The sequence below is a fragment of the Hemiscyllium ocellatum genome, chromosome 2 (genome assembly GCF_020745735.1).
Source record: "Hemiscyllium ocellatum isolate sHemOce1 chromosome 2, sHemOce1.pat.X.cur, whole genome shotgun sequence".
Taxonomy (NCBI): domain Eukaryota; kingdom Metazoa; phylum Chordata; class Chondrichthyes; order Orectolobiformes; family Hemiscylliidae; genus Hemiscyllium; species Hemiscyllium ocellatum.
Genome location: NC_083402.1, coordinates 2,843,693 through 2,860,120, shown reverse-complemented (window position 1 = coordinate 2,860,120; position 16,428 = coordinate 2,843,693). Strand labels below are relative to the sequence as shown.

The following is a 16,428-nucleotide window of genomic DNA, read 5'->3' as shown; positions in this document are numbered from 1 at the left end:
GACGCTTTGGAGAGGGTGCAGAGGAGGTTTACGAGGATGTTGCCTGGTATGGAAGGTGCTAGCTCTGAAGAGAGGGTGAGTAGGTTAGGACTGATTTCATTAGAAAAAAGGAGATTGAGGGGGGACCTGATTGAGGTTTACAAAATCATGAAGGGTATAGACAGGGTGGGTAGAGACAAGCTTTTTCCCAGGCTGAGGGATTCAATAACGAGAGGTCACGCTTTCAAGGTGAGAGGTGAAAAGTTTAAGGGGGATACACACGGTAAGTACCTCACACAGAGGGTGGGGGGTGTCTGGTACACGTTGCCAGCAGAGGTGGTAGAGGCAGGCACGGGAGATTCACTTAAGATGCGTCTGGGCAGATGCATGAGTAGGTGGGGAGCAGGGGGATACAGATGGTTAGGAATTGGGCGACAGGTTTAGACAGTAGATTTGGATCAGCTCGGGCTTGGAGGGGCCGAAGGGCCTGTTCCTGGGCTATACATTTTCTTTGTTCTTATTTATCGAAGTGGCAGACGGTGACTAGTAGGATATCAAAGGGATCAGTGCTAGAACCCAAATTATTCACAATACGTATAAATGATTTACATGAGGGAATTAGATGTAATAAGATGACACAAAGCTGGGTGGGTGGGTGAACTGAGAGGAGGATGCAGAGATGTTTCAGTGTGACTTGCAGACATTGAGTGAGAGGGGAATGTATGGCAGACGAAGTATAAACACTAGTACAGCACAGAGACAGGCCCTTCAGCCCACCAAGACTGTGCTGACACATATTACCTTTCTAAATTCAAACATTTTTGCCTCTACATGATCGATATTTATCCAACTATTCCCTACTTATTCATACATCTGTCAAGATGCCTCTTGAATGTTACTATTGTATTGTCCTCCACCACTATAAGATGATGAGGGGTATGGTCAGAGGAGCTGTCCCCTTGGGTTGAAGGGGCAGTCACACGGGAGTATGGTTTCAAACTGAGGGGGATGGGAGGACAACTGCTATTACCCAGAGGGTGGTGACCGTCTGGAAAGTGCTGCCTGGAAGGGGGAGCGAGTTGCCTCACATCCTTTAAAAAGTTCCTGGATGAGCACTTGGCAAGTCATAACATTCCAGGCGATGGGCTAAATACCAGTAAATAGGATTAGGTTGAAAGTAATGTGTTTCTCACATGTTGGAGCAGATTCGATGCATTCTATGGTCTGTGATCCTACAATAGCTCGTCTGACAGTGCATTCCAGGCATTTATTCGCCTCTGTGTAAAGTACTTGCCTCTCACATCTTCTTTAAACTTACCCCCTTGTACGTTAAACCTATGTCCCTGAATAAGTGTGGATAAATGTGAGGCCATCCAATTTGCAGCTACAAAAGGAAGGCAGGTCATTATCTGAGTAGTTATAGGTTAGTAAACCAAACCTTAGCATCCTCACAGGCAGTGAAGAAGGGAAATGGTATGCTGGATTTTATACTGAAAGGATTTGAGTTCAGGAATAGAGATATTTTGCTGTAACAGCACAGGACCTTGATAAGGCCAGACCTGGAATATTATGTGTGGTTTGGTTTCCTTGGCAATGAACCAGTTATAAAACTAACAGACTCCCTAGTTGCCTCTCCAGTTGTGTCCAGTGACTGTGGGAAGGAGGTGGATGGTGTCGGCTGAAGGTGGACATAGTGACAAGTTGCAGACTGAAGAGGAGAACAGCGAAGCAGCCAGAGGAGGGATGTGTTTTGGAGCTCTGGGCTGTGGTCAGAGGATTCCAGTCAGTTTAACCTCAATGTTGGACAAACTTCAAGAAACAGTAATGTGCGATATAATTTACAGTCAGTTATGAGTTAATGAAGGAAACACAATGCAATTTATTCAGAAAATATCATTTTGACCTAACTTTCTGGAGTTTCCTTTTGAAGAGATGACAGAAAGGATTTAACAGGTTAATGCTGTTGATGTGATATATATGGACTCCCAGAAAGCAGTCACTAAAGTGTTACACAACAGGTCTGAGAACATTAGAGCTCATGGAGTAATTATGGACAATAACAGTACACCTGAATCACAGCAGGGAGAAACGAGGAGTGATTAATAGTCATTTTATTGGACTGGAAGAAGGATTGCAATGGAATTCCTCATGACAGTCTGTTTGGAGCCCCACTTTCCCTGATATTTATGGAGGAGCTGGACCCTGGTGTACAGGATACAACTCTAAAGCTTGATTAAATAGTATGAAACATTAATTCTTGTAAACGATGAGGCAGACGAGAGAGGAGATAGCAATGTCAGGGTAATATCAGGAGGCTGGTGATCCAAAGGCTCAAGCTATGATCGAGGGACATAGGTTCATATCCAGCTGCAACAGCTGGAATACCCTTGAGGGATGGAAAAGTCCGAGTCTTACTTGATCAGACCCACAGTAATGTGCCTCTGAAATGGCTTGGCAAGGCACTCGATAAATCCTGAACGAGCCAGTGACCCAGAACTTGTCTAGAACTTCAAAGTAACATGGAGATGTTAGTGGAATGACTGGGTAAGTGCCAAATATAACCGAATGTAAGTGAAGCATTTTGCTAAGAACAACAAACAGCGAAAGGTACCATTTCCAAGTGTTCGGGAGCACAGGCAGCTGGGTGCACCGGTCACTGGGAATGGCAGGACAGGCTCAGGGTGCAGTTAGTGTCAGGATGAATAAAGTGTGCCAGGCTTCATCAAGATGAGCATCAAGTTCAACATCAAGCTCCTTTAAACCTGTTTAGGGTACAGCTCCAGCCTCAGTCGGAGTACAGCAATTAGCTGCAAGCAGCTTACTTCAGGGAAAATATGAAGGCATTCTAAAGGATACAGAAACAAAATTCACAAGACCGAGGTTCCTCATTCCTGCAGTGAGAGGCATGCACTGACTGGCAAAGGTGGGCCTGCTGTCCTTGGAGAAGGAAAGCTGAGAGCAGAGTTGATCAAGGCTTTCAATATCATGACGGCCTTGACAGAGTCGATAGAGAGAAACTGCTCCCATCACTGGGAGGACTGAGGTACATGGACCATAGATATCATGTGATTAGCAAATCAACCAATCATGATATGAAGGAAGTCATTTTTACAAGAGTGCTTGAGGCCTGGGATGTACTGTCTGAGAGTGTGGGGGGAGGGGGAGATTCACTCGGGGGGATAGGGTCTGGGATGTACTGTCTGAGAGTGTGGAGGGAGGGGGAGGTTCACTCGAGGGGTTAGGGTCTGGGATGTACTGTCTGAGAGTGTGGGGGGAGGGGGAGGTTCACTCGAGGGGTTAGGGTCTGGGATGTACTGTCTGAGAGTGTGGGGGGAGGGGGGAGGGGGAGGTTCACTCGAGGGGTTAGGGTCTGGGATGTACTGCCTGAGGGTGTGGGGGGAGGGGGAGGGTCACTCGAGGGGTTAGGGTCTGGGATGTACTGTCTGAGAGTGTGGGGGGAGGGGGAGGTTCACTCGAGGGGTTAGGGTCTGGGATGTACTGCCTGAGGGTGTGGGGGGAGGGGGAGGGTCACTCGAGGGGTTAGGGTCTGGGATGTACTGCCTGAGGGTGTGGGGGGAGGGGGAGGTTCACTCGAGGGGTTAGGGTCTGGGATGTACTGTCTGAGAGTGTGGGGGGAGGGGGAGGGTCACTCGAGGGTTTCAAAAGAGCCTTTGATTGTTGATTGAAAAGGAGCCATTTGCAGGGGACCACGGGGAAGGTGGGGACCACGAGGAAGGTGGGGACCACGGGGAAGGTGGGGACCACGGGGAAGGTGGGGACCACGGGGAAGGTGGAAGGTGGGGACCACGGGGAAGGTGGGGACCACGGGGAAGGTGGGGACCATGGGGAAGGTGGGGACCTGCACCAGGTGGTTTCCCTCCGTGTGGGTTGGAGCTGGAGACAGCTGCTGAGTAACATACCTTGTTGTTCTGCCTATCCAGAGCCTTGGCCCCCAGCTCCCTTTCCAACAACCACAATGAGCAGAGAATGACTGGCATTGACGTTTCGACCCGTATGTTTGTGTTGTGCTCCAGTAATTTCTCCACTTTGTGAGGGCCCCTCAGCAGCCTCCGTCCAGCCCATCGGATCATCCACTCCAAGATCTTCGCTGTCGCCTGGAACTTGATCTCCAGTTCGGAGGTGAGCTCATCTTCTAACAGAGCAGAGAGTGATGAGCAGCGAGTGTGGTCTGCTGTCCCGGGCTCCTCAGTACAGCAGGCAGGCTGAGAAGCAGTTTCCCAGTGATGGAACACATTTAACTGACTGGGCAAAGAGTGCAACTTTAACCCAAACAAGCCTCTGCCCCTCGCCCTGCCTCGAGTGCCAGCAGCAGGGAAGTAGCTGTGGGTACTGAACTCTTTTGTCACCTCTTCAGGGTAGCCAGTGGAGTGGGACATCCGTTGAATGGGTGAAGAGCCTGGGGGTTTTGATCCTCCCCCACAGCTCAGCTTCTTGTTTTGATGCAACACAGACATTAAGAGAGAACTGTTGTCTGTCCTGGTGAGCTGGTCAGCAGCTCTCGACTTGCTCTGTCTCCTCTTTAAGGTGGTGTGGACCTGGAATGCCAGTGAGTTTAGCTCCTGTTCCCTCAGGAAGACTGAGCAGCTGCTTAGCAGTGGGACAGCCGGGCCCTCATTCACTACCCAGTCTCTCTCCAACAGGTAGCTCAGGAACAGCTCCAGGAACTTCACATACTCCTCATCATCACGCTCAAACTCCCATGATCCAACAACAGGCAGGCAGGCTGTGTGCACCTCATCCTTTCTGGACTCAGCAGGCTGTAGGTAACCCAGCCCATTGTTCCTGCTGGGTGAGTTCCTGTAAATACAGAAGAAAGCTTCTGCTACACACAGTCACACAGTGCCTGAGCATAGAATGATAGAGCCCAAAAGGTGGTCATTCATCCAATTGATCTCAGGCTGCCTCATGTTTGGAACAACCCAATGAAACACATTCAACCTCTCCTTCCCTATAGTTCTATGAATAGCTGCATTCAATTCTCAATTATAAATTATTATTAAATCTGCTTCTATCAGCCTTTCTATTGGTTCATTCAGATCACAGCAACTTCACTTGAACTCCAACCCTCTCAGCCAAAGGAATCAGAGTGTTTTCATTGTTTCTCTCAATGATGAATTTGAGGCTCCTAATGAATTTAAACACCTCTGTGAAATCCTACTCGAATGTTCTCTTCTAGAAGGAGAGAAACCTTATCGAGCTGGCATAATTGCAGACCATCTTACCTGCACCTCTCTAATGTCTTCACATCCTTCTTCACATGAGGCTTCCCAAAGCAAATCCAATTCTCTCAACTCAGAGCACGTGAATCTTTTCCTGCTTTTATACTGTGTACATCTCATTATACGGCCAAGACCCAATGGTTGAATCTTTTTCATTTTCAATCAGTGAATACTGACATCACTGACTTCCCCATGCCTGGATCGTTTACCCAACCAACCCTGGAGAAGGTGGTGGGGAGCTGCCTTCTTTAACACTGTGGGGAATTCCAGAATCTTGACCCAGTGACTGCGAAGGTACAGTGATATATTTCCAAGTCAGGTTGGTGAGTGACTTGGAAGGGAACTTTCAGATGGTGATGTTCCCACTTATCATCCCATCTTGTCCTTGCAGATGGAAGTGGCTGCGGGTTTGGAAGGTGCTGTCTGAGGATCTTTGGTGAATTTCTGCAGTGCATCTTGTGAGTGGTACACACTGCTGCTACTGAGCGTCAGTGGGGGAGGGAGGGGATGGTTATAGAAATGAATAAGGGTGCCAATGAAGTGAGTTGCTTTGTCCTTGAGTGTTGTTGGAGCTTCATAATCCTGGCAAGTAGGAAATACTCCATCAAACTCCTGACTTGTGCCAGGTACAGGGTGGACCAGCCTTGGAGAGTTAGGAGGTGAGTTATATGCTGCTGGGTTCCGAGCATCTGATCGGACCATGTTGCCATATTTGTTAGAGTTAGAACTGCAGGACCCTTTAAAGCTCAAACTGAATAACTCCAGAGTTGGGTGAGAGTTGCTGGTGCTGATTAGACTTTTGTATTTTAACTATCGTAAATATTCTCCCAGTTTCTGCTTTAGGCATTAGCATGGCTCTCTTACATCATACAGCAGCTGTGGACCCAAATAAATCTTGTTATCAAACCATGAGCAAATAATCAAACATTAAATAAAATCCCTGCTGACAAAGAAAAGAGCTGAGCTCTCCGGAAACAGAGCCGGTCGAAGTCTCCTGCTCAGTAGTGGGATGGGATGTGTGAGTCAGTACAACACTGTAGCGTCTCCTGGTGAGACATCTTTGACAGGGAGTGGCACCTCTCAAGTTCCCGTTTCTGTTAGCGGCTCAGCAAGTTGTTCCAAAACCATCCCAGCTGTGGGAACAAACATGAGCAGCTGCTGTGTCTGCCTCACACGGCCTGAGCAGGAGGAAATGCCCAGGCCTGGGAGTTCTTTAGGGCCATTGTAGTGCAGTGGTAGTGTCCCTACTTCTGAGCCAAGAGGTCCCTAGTTTAAGTGCCACCTGTTCCAGTGTATCATAACATTCCTGAACAGGTTGATTAAAGATGACAAGAGTTGAGCTACCATCACTAATTGGTATGGCTGAGTGCTTCAAAGTGGTGCACTGATAACCTTTAGCACAGAATCAGGACCTTCGGCCCACCCCGTCCAGTTTTCACAATTAAAGGGTCCCATTTACCTGCATTTGGTCCATATTCCCTCCATGCCTATCCCATCCATATACCTTTGTAAATGTTTCTTAATTTATGAAACTGTACTCCCTTCCCCCAGCACCTCTGGCAGCCGGTTCCAGACACTGCCCACCCTGAGTATCCTTCTGGAACCTGTACCGTCTTGTTTTAGACTCCCCTACCCGGGGGTAAAGCTGCTAGCTAGCTACGTTAGCTATGCCTCTCATGATTTTATAGACCTCAGCTTCCTAGTTTTGCGAGGTGGGTTTGAAGCCCAGCGCTGTTAACCTTTAGCTGTAGCTGTAGGTGAGTGGTTAACACAGAGACAGAGACACCAACCCACACTCAAAGATAACAGCTCCCCACATACAGAGACATTACCCCACACACACAAATACACCACCCCACACAGACACATCTCCACACAGAGACACCACCACACACAGAGACACTACCTTTACAAAGAGACACCACTCCCCACACCCAAAGACAACAGCTACCCACACAGAGAGACACCACCCCACACACACAGAGACACCACCCTACACAGACAACACCCCCACACAGAGACACCACCCCACATAGAGACACTACCCCCCAGACAGAGACTCCAACCCACACACAGAGACTCCAACCTACACACAGACACCACCCCATACAGATACCCCTCTACACAGACACCACCCCCCCACACACAGCCACAGTCCCACACAGAGACACCATTCCCCACACACAGACACTCTCCCCACTCTGAGACATACACACCCACACAGAGACACACACCCCCACACAAAGATACACCCTATCAGTCACACACCCCCACAGACACACATTCCCACAGAGACACCACCCGCAAACAGAGACACACCTCCAGAAACACACCTCCACACAGAGACACGACCCCACACACAGACACAACCCTACACAGAGACACACTCCCACACACACAGACACCCCCCACAGAGACACACTTAACACAGAGACACAACACTACATGCACCCACCTCAGAGGCACACCCCCCCATCATAGGCGCGCTCCCCCACACAGAGATACCCCCCTACACACACAGACACACACCCCCCCGACAGTGACACCCAAACACACCCCCTACACACACACACATGCACATACACCAATAGACACCCAAACACATATATCTACACAGAGGTACACATACACCCACACACACCCACACCCACAGAGACACCCATATGCATACACCACACAGAGACACCCACAGAGACACACACGCACATACACCCACACAGAGACACCCATACAAAGGCACACACGCACATACACCCACACAGAGACACACATGCACATACACCCACACAGAGACACACACGCACATACACACATACACCCACACAGAGACACACATGCACATACACCCACACAGAGACACACACACAGAAGCACACACGCACATACACACACACATACACCCATTCAGAGGCACACACATACATACACCCACACACATACACCCAAACAGACACGCCCACACAGAGACACACACGCACATACACACATACACCCACACAGAGACACACATGCACACACGCACATACACCCACACAGAGACACACACACATACACCCATACATAGACACAAAAATACACACACACACCCACACATAGACACACACACACACACACACACACACAGACACACACACACACACACACACATATGCCCACTATGCAAAGATGTCACACACAAAGAGAGGAAGTGAGTGAGTGATACACCCACACAGACGCACAATTCATCTGGCCCATGTGTGGTACCTGTTACCAGTTCCTAGTAACTGTTGGATTCTATCCTGGTGTTCACTCTGATCCTGCAGATCCTCTGAGATATTGTCTGTTGTGTCTCCATCTCCCTGGTTTTGACCTTGTCCAGTGTCTGTTAAAGAGTTTCTGCTCAGACTTGTCCCCAAGGAGAACCGATCGTACATCTGGTCCTCCTGGTCTCTCAAGCTCTCATCTGCTCGTTCCCAAATGTGCTGTTCCGTGGGACCAATGGTCTGTGCTGCCCTCTTCATCAACTTCATCCTCTGTCCATGAAGCTCATGCAGCAGGACTGACATCATCTCATCTTTATTAAGGCCTGAGAAACAAGAGGTTTCAGAATTCACCGAGACTGACCACTTCAACCTCGGAAACATCACTTAACTCCGGCCTTACCTCAGCTCATCTGCTGCTGAAACCCTAACCCTGCCTATTGCTATCTCTACGTGATCATGGTTGGCCTTCTGTCTTTTCACGCTGTGTCAACAGAACGGCTGCTCAAGTCCTAACTCACAGCAAGTCCTGTCCCTCCTGTACTCACTGATCCAAACCAGCAATCTATCAATGTACAGCCATGACGAATAATTACACCCATGTTCAGCCCATCAACTCAGCACCGCCCTCCTAACCTGCTGAAAGAGTTTTTTGTTATATTGTTCTGATTGTATTAGAGAGTCTTTACTTTTGTAAATCTTGTATGCTCCATGCTCGGGATGTTCTAGATAGGGTTTCCCCTCCCGAGGGGTCTCGGATCTGTCCAGATGATTATGGCTGATCAGTCGGTTAAGTGGTGCACCTGGAACGTCAGGGGGAGTAATTCGCCAGTTAAAAGGAAGAAAATATTATCAAATCTTAAGGAGAGAGTTGATATAGCTCTCCTACAGGAGACACACCTGTCGGATAAAGAACACTTAAAATTACGACAGGGCGGATTTGATCAGGCCTTTTTTTCTTCTTTTAATTCAAAAAGCAGGGGAGTCGTTATCCTTGTCCGGAAGAATTTCCCTTTTAAAGTTCTAAATCAGATAAAAGACGAATCTGGACGATATATTTTGATTAAAGCCCTCATAAATGGAGAGGAATATGGGATCTTAAATGTGTACTGCCCCCCGGCACACCCCTTTAAATTCATAACGGAAGCTTTTTCAAAACTGATGGCCTTTGGTGCCCATCATACAATTATAGGGGGAGACTTTAATTGTATTATGGATCTGGAAATAGACAGGATTCCCAAGAGTGCCGCTGGAGTATCTCCCAGATCTAGACAACTGGCAGATCTGAATAAAGAATTAGGATTGGTAGATGTGTGGAGATGTCTCCATCCACAGGGTAGAGATTTTTCTTTCTACTCTAATCCACATAAATGTCACACAAGAATTGATATGTTTTTTGCCCCATCAATTTTTCTAAATTCTATATCAACCTGTAAAATAGGTACTATAGCAATCTCCGACCATGCCGCTGTATACATGGAAACTAAGGTAAAGAACAATGGGACATCCGCTCGGCATTGGCGTATGGACCCCTTCCTGATAAAAGATAGCAAATTTGTAAAGTACTTCTCCCAAGAACTTAAAACTTTTTTAGAAATTAATACAGGTACAGCTAGCAATCCGTCAATGATGTGGGAGACCATCAAAGCTTATGCACGAGGTTTGATCATCTCCTATTCAGCGACCCAGAGGAAAATGAAGGAAGAACAACAGCGTCTGCTCGAAGCTCACCTAAAAGCAGCCGAAACAGCATACGCTGATAGACCTTCTATCACAAAATTGCAGAGGATTACAGCTCTTAGGACAGCTTTAAACACTGCGCTTACTCAAACGGCTAAAAGGGAAATATTATTTGCGAAACAAAGACTATATGAATATGGCGACAAACCGGGTAGATACCTAGCATTTCTTGCAAAGAAAAAGAAAGCCCCTCAAACTATTCCGACTATCAAGGAAAGTACAGGTACCCTGACTTATGATCATAAAAAGATCAATGCGACCTTTAAAGAATTTTATTCTGAACTATATAAATCGCAGGACTGCGAAGATAGGATTAGGAGGATGCAGTCATTTTTTAAAAATTTGACCTTCCCGGGCCTGACTCCGGAACAGGTGTCGGCCCTAAATACCCCTTTAACAGTCCAAGAAATACTTGAGGCAATTAGGCAACTTCAAAGCGGAAAAGCACCAGGCCCGGATGGTTTTCAAGCTGAATTCTATAAAGAATTTACAGGAATATTGGCTGACCCACTTATGGATATGTATAATTTTGCGTATAGTCAGGTCTGTCTCCCGCCCACGCTGAAAGAAGCAAATATTTCTCTTATCCTCAAAAAAGGAAAAGACCCAGAAGATTGTGCATCTTACAGACCAATATCCTTACTAAATGTAGACTTTAAAATTCTCTCAAAAATGTTAGCACTGAGACTAGAAAGGGTACTGCCATACATCATAAAGGGGGACCAGACGGGATTTATTAAGGGCCGCAGATCATCCAATAATATCAGAAGGGTCTTGAATATGATCCAAGCCTGTCATCAGGGAAAGATACCAGGAGCAGTAATTTCATTAGACGCGGAAAAGGCATTCGATAGGGTTGAATGGTCATATTTATTTTACACATTGGAAAGGTTTGGCGTTGGACAGGTGTTTACCAAATGGGTTTCAACATTGTATAATGACCCCAAAGCAGCTGTTATTACTAATGGGTTAAGATCGGATGGCTTCAGTGTGGGTAGGGGCTGCCGTCAAGGATGTCCTCTCTCACCATTGTTGTTTACACTGATAATCGAACCATTAGCAGAAGCCATCCGGACTGATCCTAATATAACGGCCCCGAGGATTGGTACAGATAAACACAAAATTACCCTCTATGCAGATGACGTTCTCTTATTCCTCAGTAATCCTTTAATGTCAGTGCCACGTCTAATTCAAGTTATTAATACATTTAGTGCATTCTCAGGCTATAAAATTAATTTTTCAAAATCGGAAGCCATGCCAATGGGTGGTCTGGCTATGATACCCCACTTAATGGACGGATCCCCTTTTCCCTTCCGTTGGTCCCTGGAGGGTTTCTTATATTTAGGTATTTTTATCACATCAGTATTTGATCAGCTGTATAGGGCTAATTTTGTACAATTAATGGAAAGGATAAGGCAGGACCTCCAGCGATGGAGAGACCTTCCAATTTCCTGGCTAGGTAGAATAGCATTAATTAAAATGAATGTTCTGCCCCGTCTCTTATATCCTATGAGAATGCTCCCGCTGATGCTGCCAAGGCTAGCCCTATGTAAATTATATGGCTGGTTGGGCTCCTTTATTTGGAACCATAGACGGCCCCTTATTAAGCTGAAGAAGCTACAGCTTCCACAGGCAAGGGGAGGACTGGACTTCCCAGACTTTAGGAAATATCAGTTAAGCTCCCTACTAAGTTACATAGCTGATTGGGTTTTGTCTGATCCACAATTAATCTGGTTGGATATCGAAGCTTCCCAAATAAAATATCCACTTATTAACCTTTTATTTTCAGATAAGAGGAAAATCATTACAGACCACTGTAAAAATCCCATAATATCAAACACAATTAAGGCCTGGAATATAATGCGGCAAAATGAGGGTAACTCACATAAAACATCCCCCCATGCACCAATAGTAGGCGCATGGGGATTCCAACCGGGGATTACAGATGCCACCTTTAAACTCTGGAGATCCAGGGGCATCTCATGCTTAGGGGACCTATTTAAAGATGGGATCCTGATGTCCTTTGAGCAGCTGCGTCTGAAATTCGGAATACCTAATGGGGATCTCTTTCGATACTTCCAAATTCGAGATTATATATAGAGGAAGACTACATTAATAGATAGTCTTTATAAATCAGACAGAGAACGTAATGTCTTACGACCAGCGGGGGTATCCTCCGTTAGTACTATATACCATTTGCTACATGATGGAGTCTCAGGAGACATGGATGACCTGCTTAAAACATGGGAGCTGGACTTGGGGCTAGAAATCTCTGAGGATATGTGGAATGACATTTGGGAAAATGCTAGAAGAATTACTATCTGTAACAGAACTCAGGCTATCCAACTAAAGATACTTCATAGGGCCCATATAGCACCGGCTCGATTGGCAAAATTTAAGGCAGGAGCATCTCCAATGTGTCCCAAATGCAAAATAGAGGTGGGTACTCTTGTACATTGTCTGTGGACTTGTCAGAAAATCCGCAGATACTGGACTAAAGTGGCAAATACCCTGACAGAAATTTTAGGAACGGAAATTAGGGTGGACCCTGTATCTCTCCTTTTGGGCTTTTCGAACCTCTCATCTCTGGATATGCATGGGAAGAGACTATTTTCTATTCTCTCTTTCTGTGCAAGGAAAAATATTTTGGTGAACTGGGTGGCTGAGGGCCCCCCTGGACTTTCAAATTGGCACAGATTAATTATGGAATATATCCCCCTTGACTTCCTCACAAATATGGTGCACCGAAAGACTGAACTTTTTTATAAAATATGGCAGCCCTTTTTGAATTATATAAATGCAGATATTTTGGCTATCCTAACAAGGGCTTTTATTTAGTGAAGATTTCAGTCCTGGCTGCTCCGGGGCCCCTTGGGAGAGGAATCCTGCGCGAATACGGGTTTTATTATATTTGATGTTAATACATTCCGAGCATGTAAGAGACTTAGGTATACACTCTGGTTAGTTATAGGTTAGATTAGTAGAAAGTTGTGTTTTTTTTTCTTTTCTCCTTTTTTTTTCTCTTTTTTTTCTCTTTGTTAAATTTTGACTATTGTATATATGATTTAATTGTACATCAATGTTTGTATTTGAGAGTTTTGTTTATTTTTGTAAATTTGCAAAAATGTTAAATTTCCAATAAAAATATCTATTAAAAAAAAACCAGCAACATATTTTCAGCCCATCATGGCCAAATTAGCTCTTTATAAGAACAACCCAGCTCATCCCATTCCTGCACCCATCCCTTTAAAGAGCACACTGTTTTTCATGGATCAGCTGGTACATTGGCTACAGCAATGGCAGAATGAATTTAACCCCACGGGAGGTGATACATTTTGGGAGGTGTAATAACTGGTTGGTCCCGAGGGGGTACTGAAGAACAGAGACCTTGGTGTACAAGTCCCTGAAGGTGTCAGCACAGGTAGACAGGGAGGGGAGGAAGGTATACGGGATGCTTGCTTTCATTATCCGGGAGTTGAATCTGGGAGCAGGCAAGTCTTGTAACAACATTATAAAACATTGGTTAGGCCACAGATGGAATACTATGTGCAGGTCTGATTGCCTGGAGGGGATGCACAGGAGCTTCACCAGGATATTGTCTGGGATGAAAAGTCGCAGTATGAAGGGTAACAGGATAGGGTGAGCTTGTTTCCCTCAGAGTCGAGGATGTTGAGGGGGGTATCTGACTGAGGTACATAAAATTACAACAGGTGTAGACAAAATAGATTATGAGAATATCTCGCCCATGGCAGACATGTCTAAGACCAAAGGGCATAGCTCAAGGTGAAGAGATGCAAGGAAAAGAGATTTCCCCCAAAGAAGTAGAAACATGGAACGTACTGTTTAGGAAACATCTGGACGAGTACTTAAATGCCAAGATATAGTAGGGTATGGAGCAAGAGCAGGTTAATGGGATTAGTGTAGCTCAGTGTTTGTTTTGGTCAGTATGGGCCTGTTTCTATGCTGTGAGACTCTCTATGGTTATCTCAGGGAAGGTCCACATGATTGACTCCCTGCAATGGGCTGGGGGCAATGGTGTTATCCTATGAGGAAAACTTTGACAGGCTGGCCCATATCCATTAGAATGTCGAAGAACTGAAACATATCACATCCTGTGGGATCTAGCAGGCTGGATGGGGAAGGAATGTTTCCCTTTCCCCTCTGACTCCTGGTGGGGGGTAAGTTTAAGAACAAGGGACTTCCCATTTCAGAAAAAGATAAGGAGGAACTTTTCCTTTGGAGTGAGTCTCTGGAGCACTCTTCCTCGGAGTAATGGATGAAGAGTGGCTGATTATTTTGAAGACAAAGGTAATGGATTCTTGACGAGCAAGCTAGCAGGAGGTTACCCAAGGGACACAAGAAAGTGACGTTCACAATCAGATCAGCCATATAATGGCACAGCTGGATCGAGAAGTCAAACTGCCTACTCAGATGCATACAATGCAGAAGCAGGCCATTCGACCCAATCAGTCCCCACTGACCCTCCAAAGAGCGTGCCACCCAGACCCAGACATTTCTCATCTCTGTTCTAAATCTGCTACCCCTTATCCTCACACAATGACCTCTTGAATGGGATTCCCCCATATGAGGGCATATCCCCTTCAGCATCTTATATACCTCAATCTGGTTGCTCTTCTAACCCCAAAGAGCATACACTCAAACTGCTCAATCTCTCTTCAAAAGACAAGGCCCTCATCTCTGGATAATGCCAGTAGTGCCATGGAAACTTTACATTCTCCTGAGCAAGCGAAGAGACCTCAGTTTAATGTCTCATCCCAAAAGGAGGCACCTCTCACAGTGCAGTGGTCTCTACTTCAGCATCAACACAGCAAGGAGGGGGAGGAGGCTTGACGGTATACTAAGGCCTAGGCTCAGAGATTCAAGGAGAGGATAAAGGATATACCAATACCCAGGATCAGGGGTCAGCAGAGAGAGAGAGAGAGGACGAGCAACTCAACATTCCATGGTAAAGGATCTTGGGGAGGGTGTAAAATAGCAAGTGGTGTCACATTATTAACTAAGGAGTCAGTTACTGCAGTGAGGAGGGACATTTTTTAAATTCATTCGCAGGATGAGGACATCACTGGCTAAGCTAGGATTTATTGCCCATCCCTAATCCAGGTGGAGTAGCAGAAAGTATAAGGGCCTGTCAGAGAATACAGGAGGATATAGACAGACTGGAGAGTTGGGCGGAAACGTGGCAGATGGATTTCAATCCAGACAAATGTGAGATGATGCATTTAGGCAAGGCTAATTCTAGAGCGAATTATACAATGAATGGAAGAGCCTTGGAAAAAGTTGATGGGCAGAGAGATCTGGGAATGCAGGTCCATTGTACCCTGAAGGTTGCTGCACAGGTGGATAGAGTGGTCAAGAAGGCATATAGTATGCTTGCCTTCATTGGACGGGGGTATTGAGTATAAGAGCTGGCAGGTCATGTTAACATTGTACAAGACATTGGTTCAGCCGCATTTAGAATACTGTGTACAGTTCTGGGTGCCACATTACCAAAAGGATGTGGACGGTTTGGACAGGGTGCAGAGAAGGTTTACGAGGATGTTGCCTGGTATGAAAGGTGCTAGCTATGAAGAGAGGTTGGGTCGGTTAGGTTTATTTTCATTTGAAAAAAGGAGATTGAGGGGGGACCTGACTGAGGTTTACAAAATCGTGAAGGGTATAGACAGGGTGGATAGAGATAAGCTTTTTCCCAGGGTGAAGGATTCAATAACGAGAGGTCACTCTTTCAAGGTGAGAGGTGGAAAGTATAAGGGGGATACACACGGCAAGTACTTCACACAGAGGGTGGTGGGGGTTTGGTACACGTTGCCAGCAGAGGTGGTAGAGGCAGGCATGGTAGATTCATTTAAGATGCATCTGGACAGATGCAGGAGTAGGTGGGGAGCAGGGGGATACAGATGCTTAGGAATTGACCGACAGGTTTAGACAGTAGATTTGGATCAGCTCAGGCTTGGAGGGCCGAAGGGCCTGTTCCTGGGCTGTAAATTTTCTTTTTTCTTTTGTTCTAATCGCCCAGAGGGCAATCATATTGCTGTGGGTTTGGAATCACATGTAGGCCAGACCAGGTGGGGATGGCAGTTTCCTTCCTTTAAAGACATAAGTGGATTGGATGGGGTTTTCCTGACAATCAACAATGGTTTCAGAACCATGGTTAGGTTCTTCTTTTCAGATTTTTATTGATTTTAAATTCTATCAACTACCATCGCAGGATT

At 46.1% G+C, this 16,428-nt stretch overlaps 1 protein-coding gene across 1 annotated transcript in view; it reads right to left on the bottom strand.

Annotated features, from left to right (window-relative positions):
* Window positions 1-16,428, bottom strand: part of cplane1 (ciliogenesis and planar polarity effector 1) — a 295,045-nt gene that overhangs the window by 115,754 nt on the left and 162,863 nt on the right. The window contains exons 24-25 of the mRNA XM_060847121.1: window positions 8,463-8,784; window positions 3,900-4,797 (exon numbers count right to left, since the gene is read on the bottom strand). Of these exons, the coding sequence (XP_060703104.1) occupies window positions 3,900-4,797; window positions 8,463-8,784 (1,220 nt within the window). The remainder of the gene's footprint in view (window positions 1-3,899; window positions 4,798-8,462; window positions 8,785-16,428) is intronic.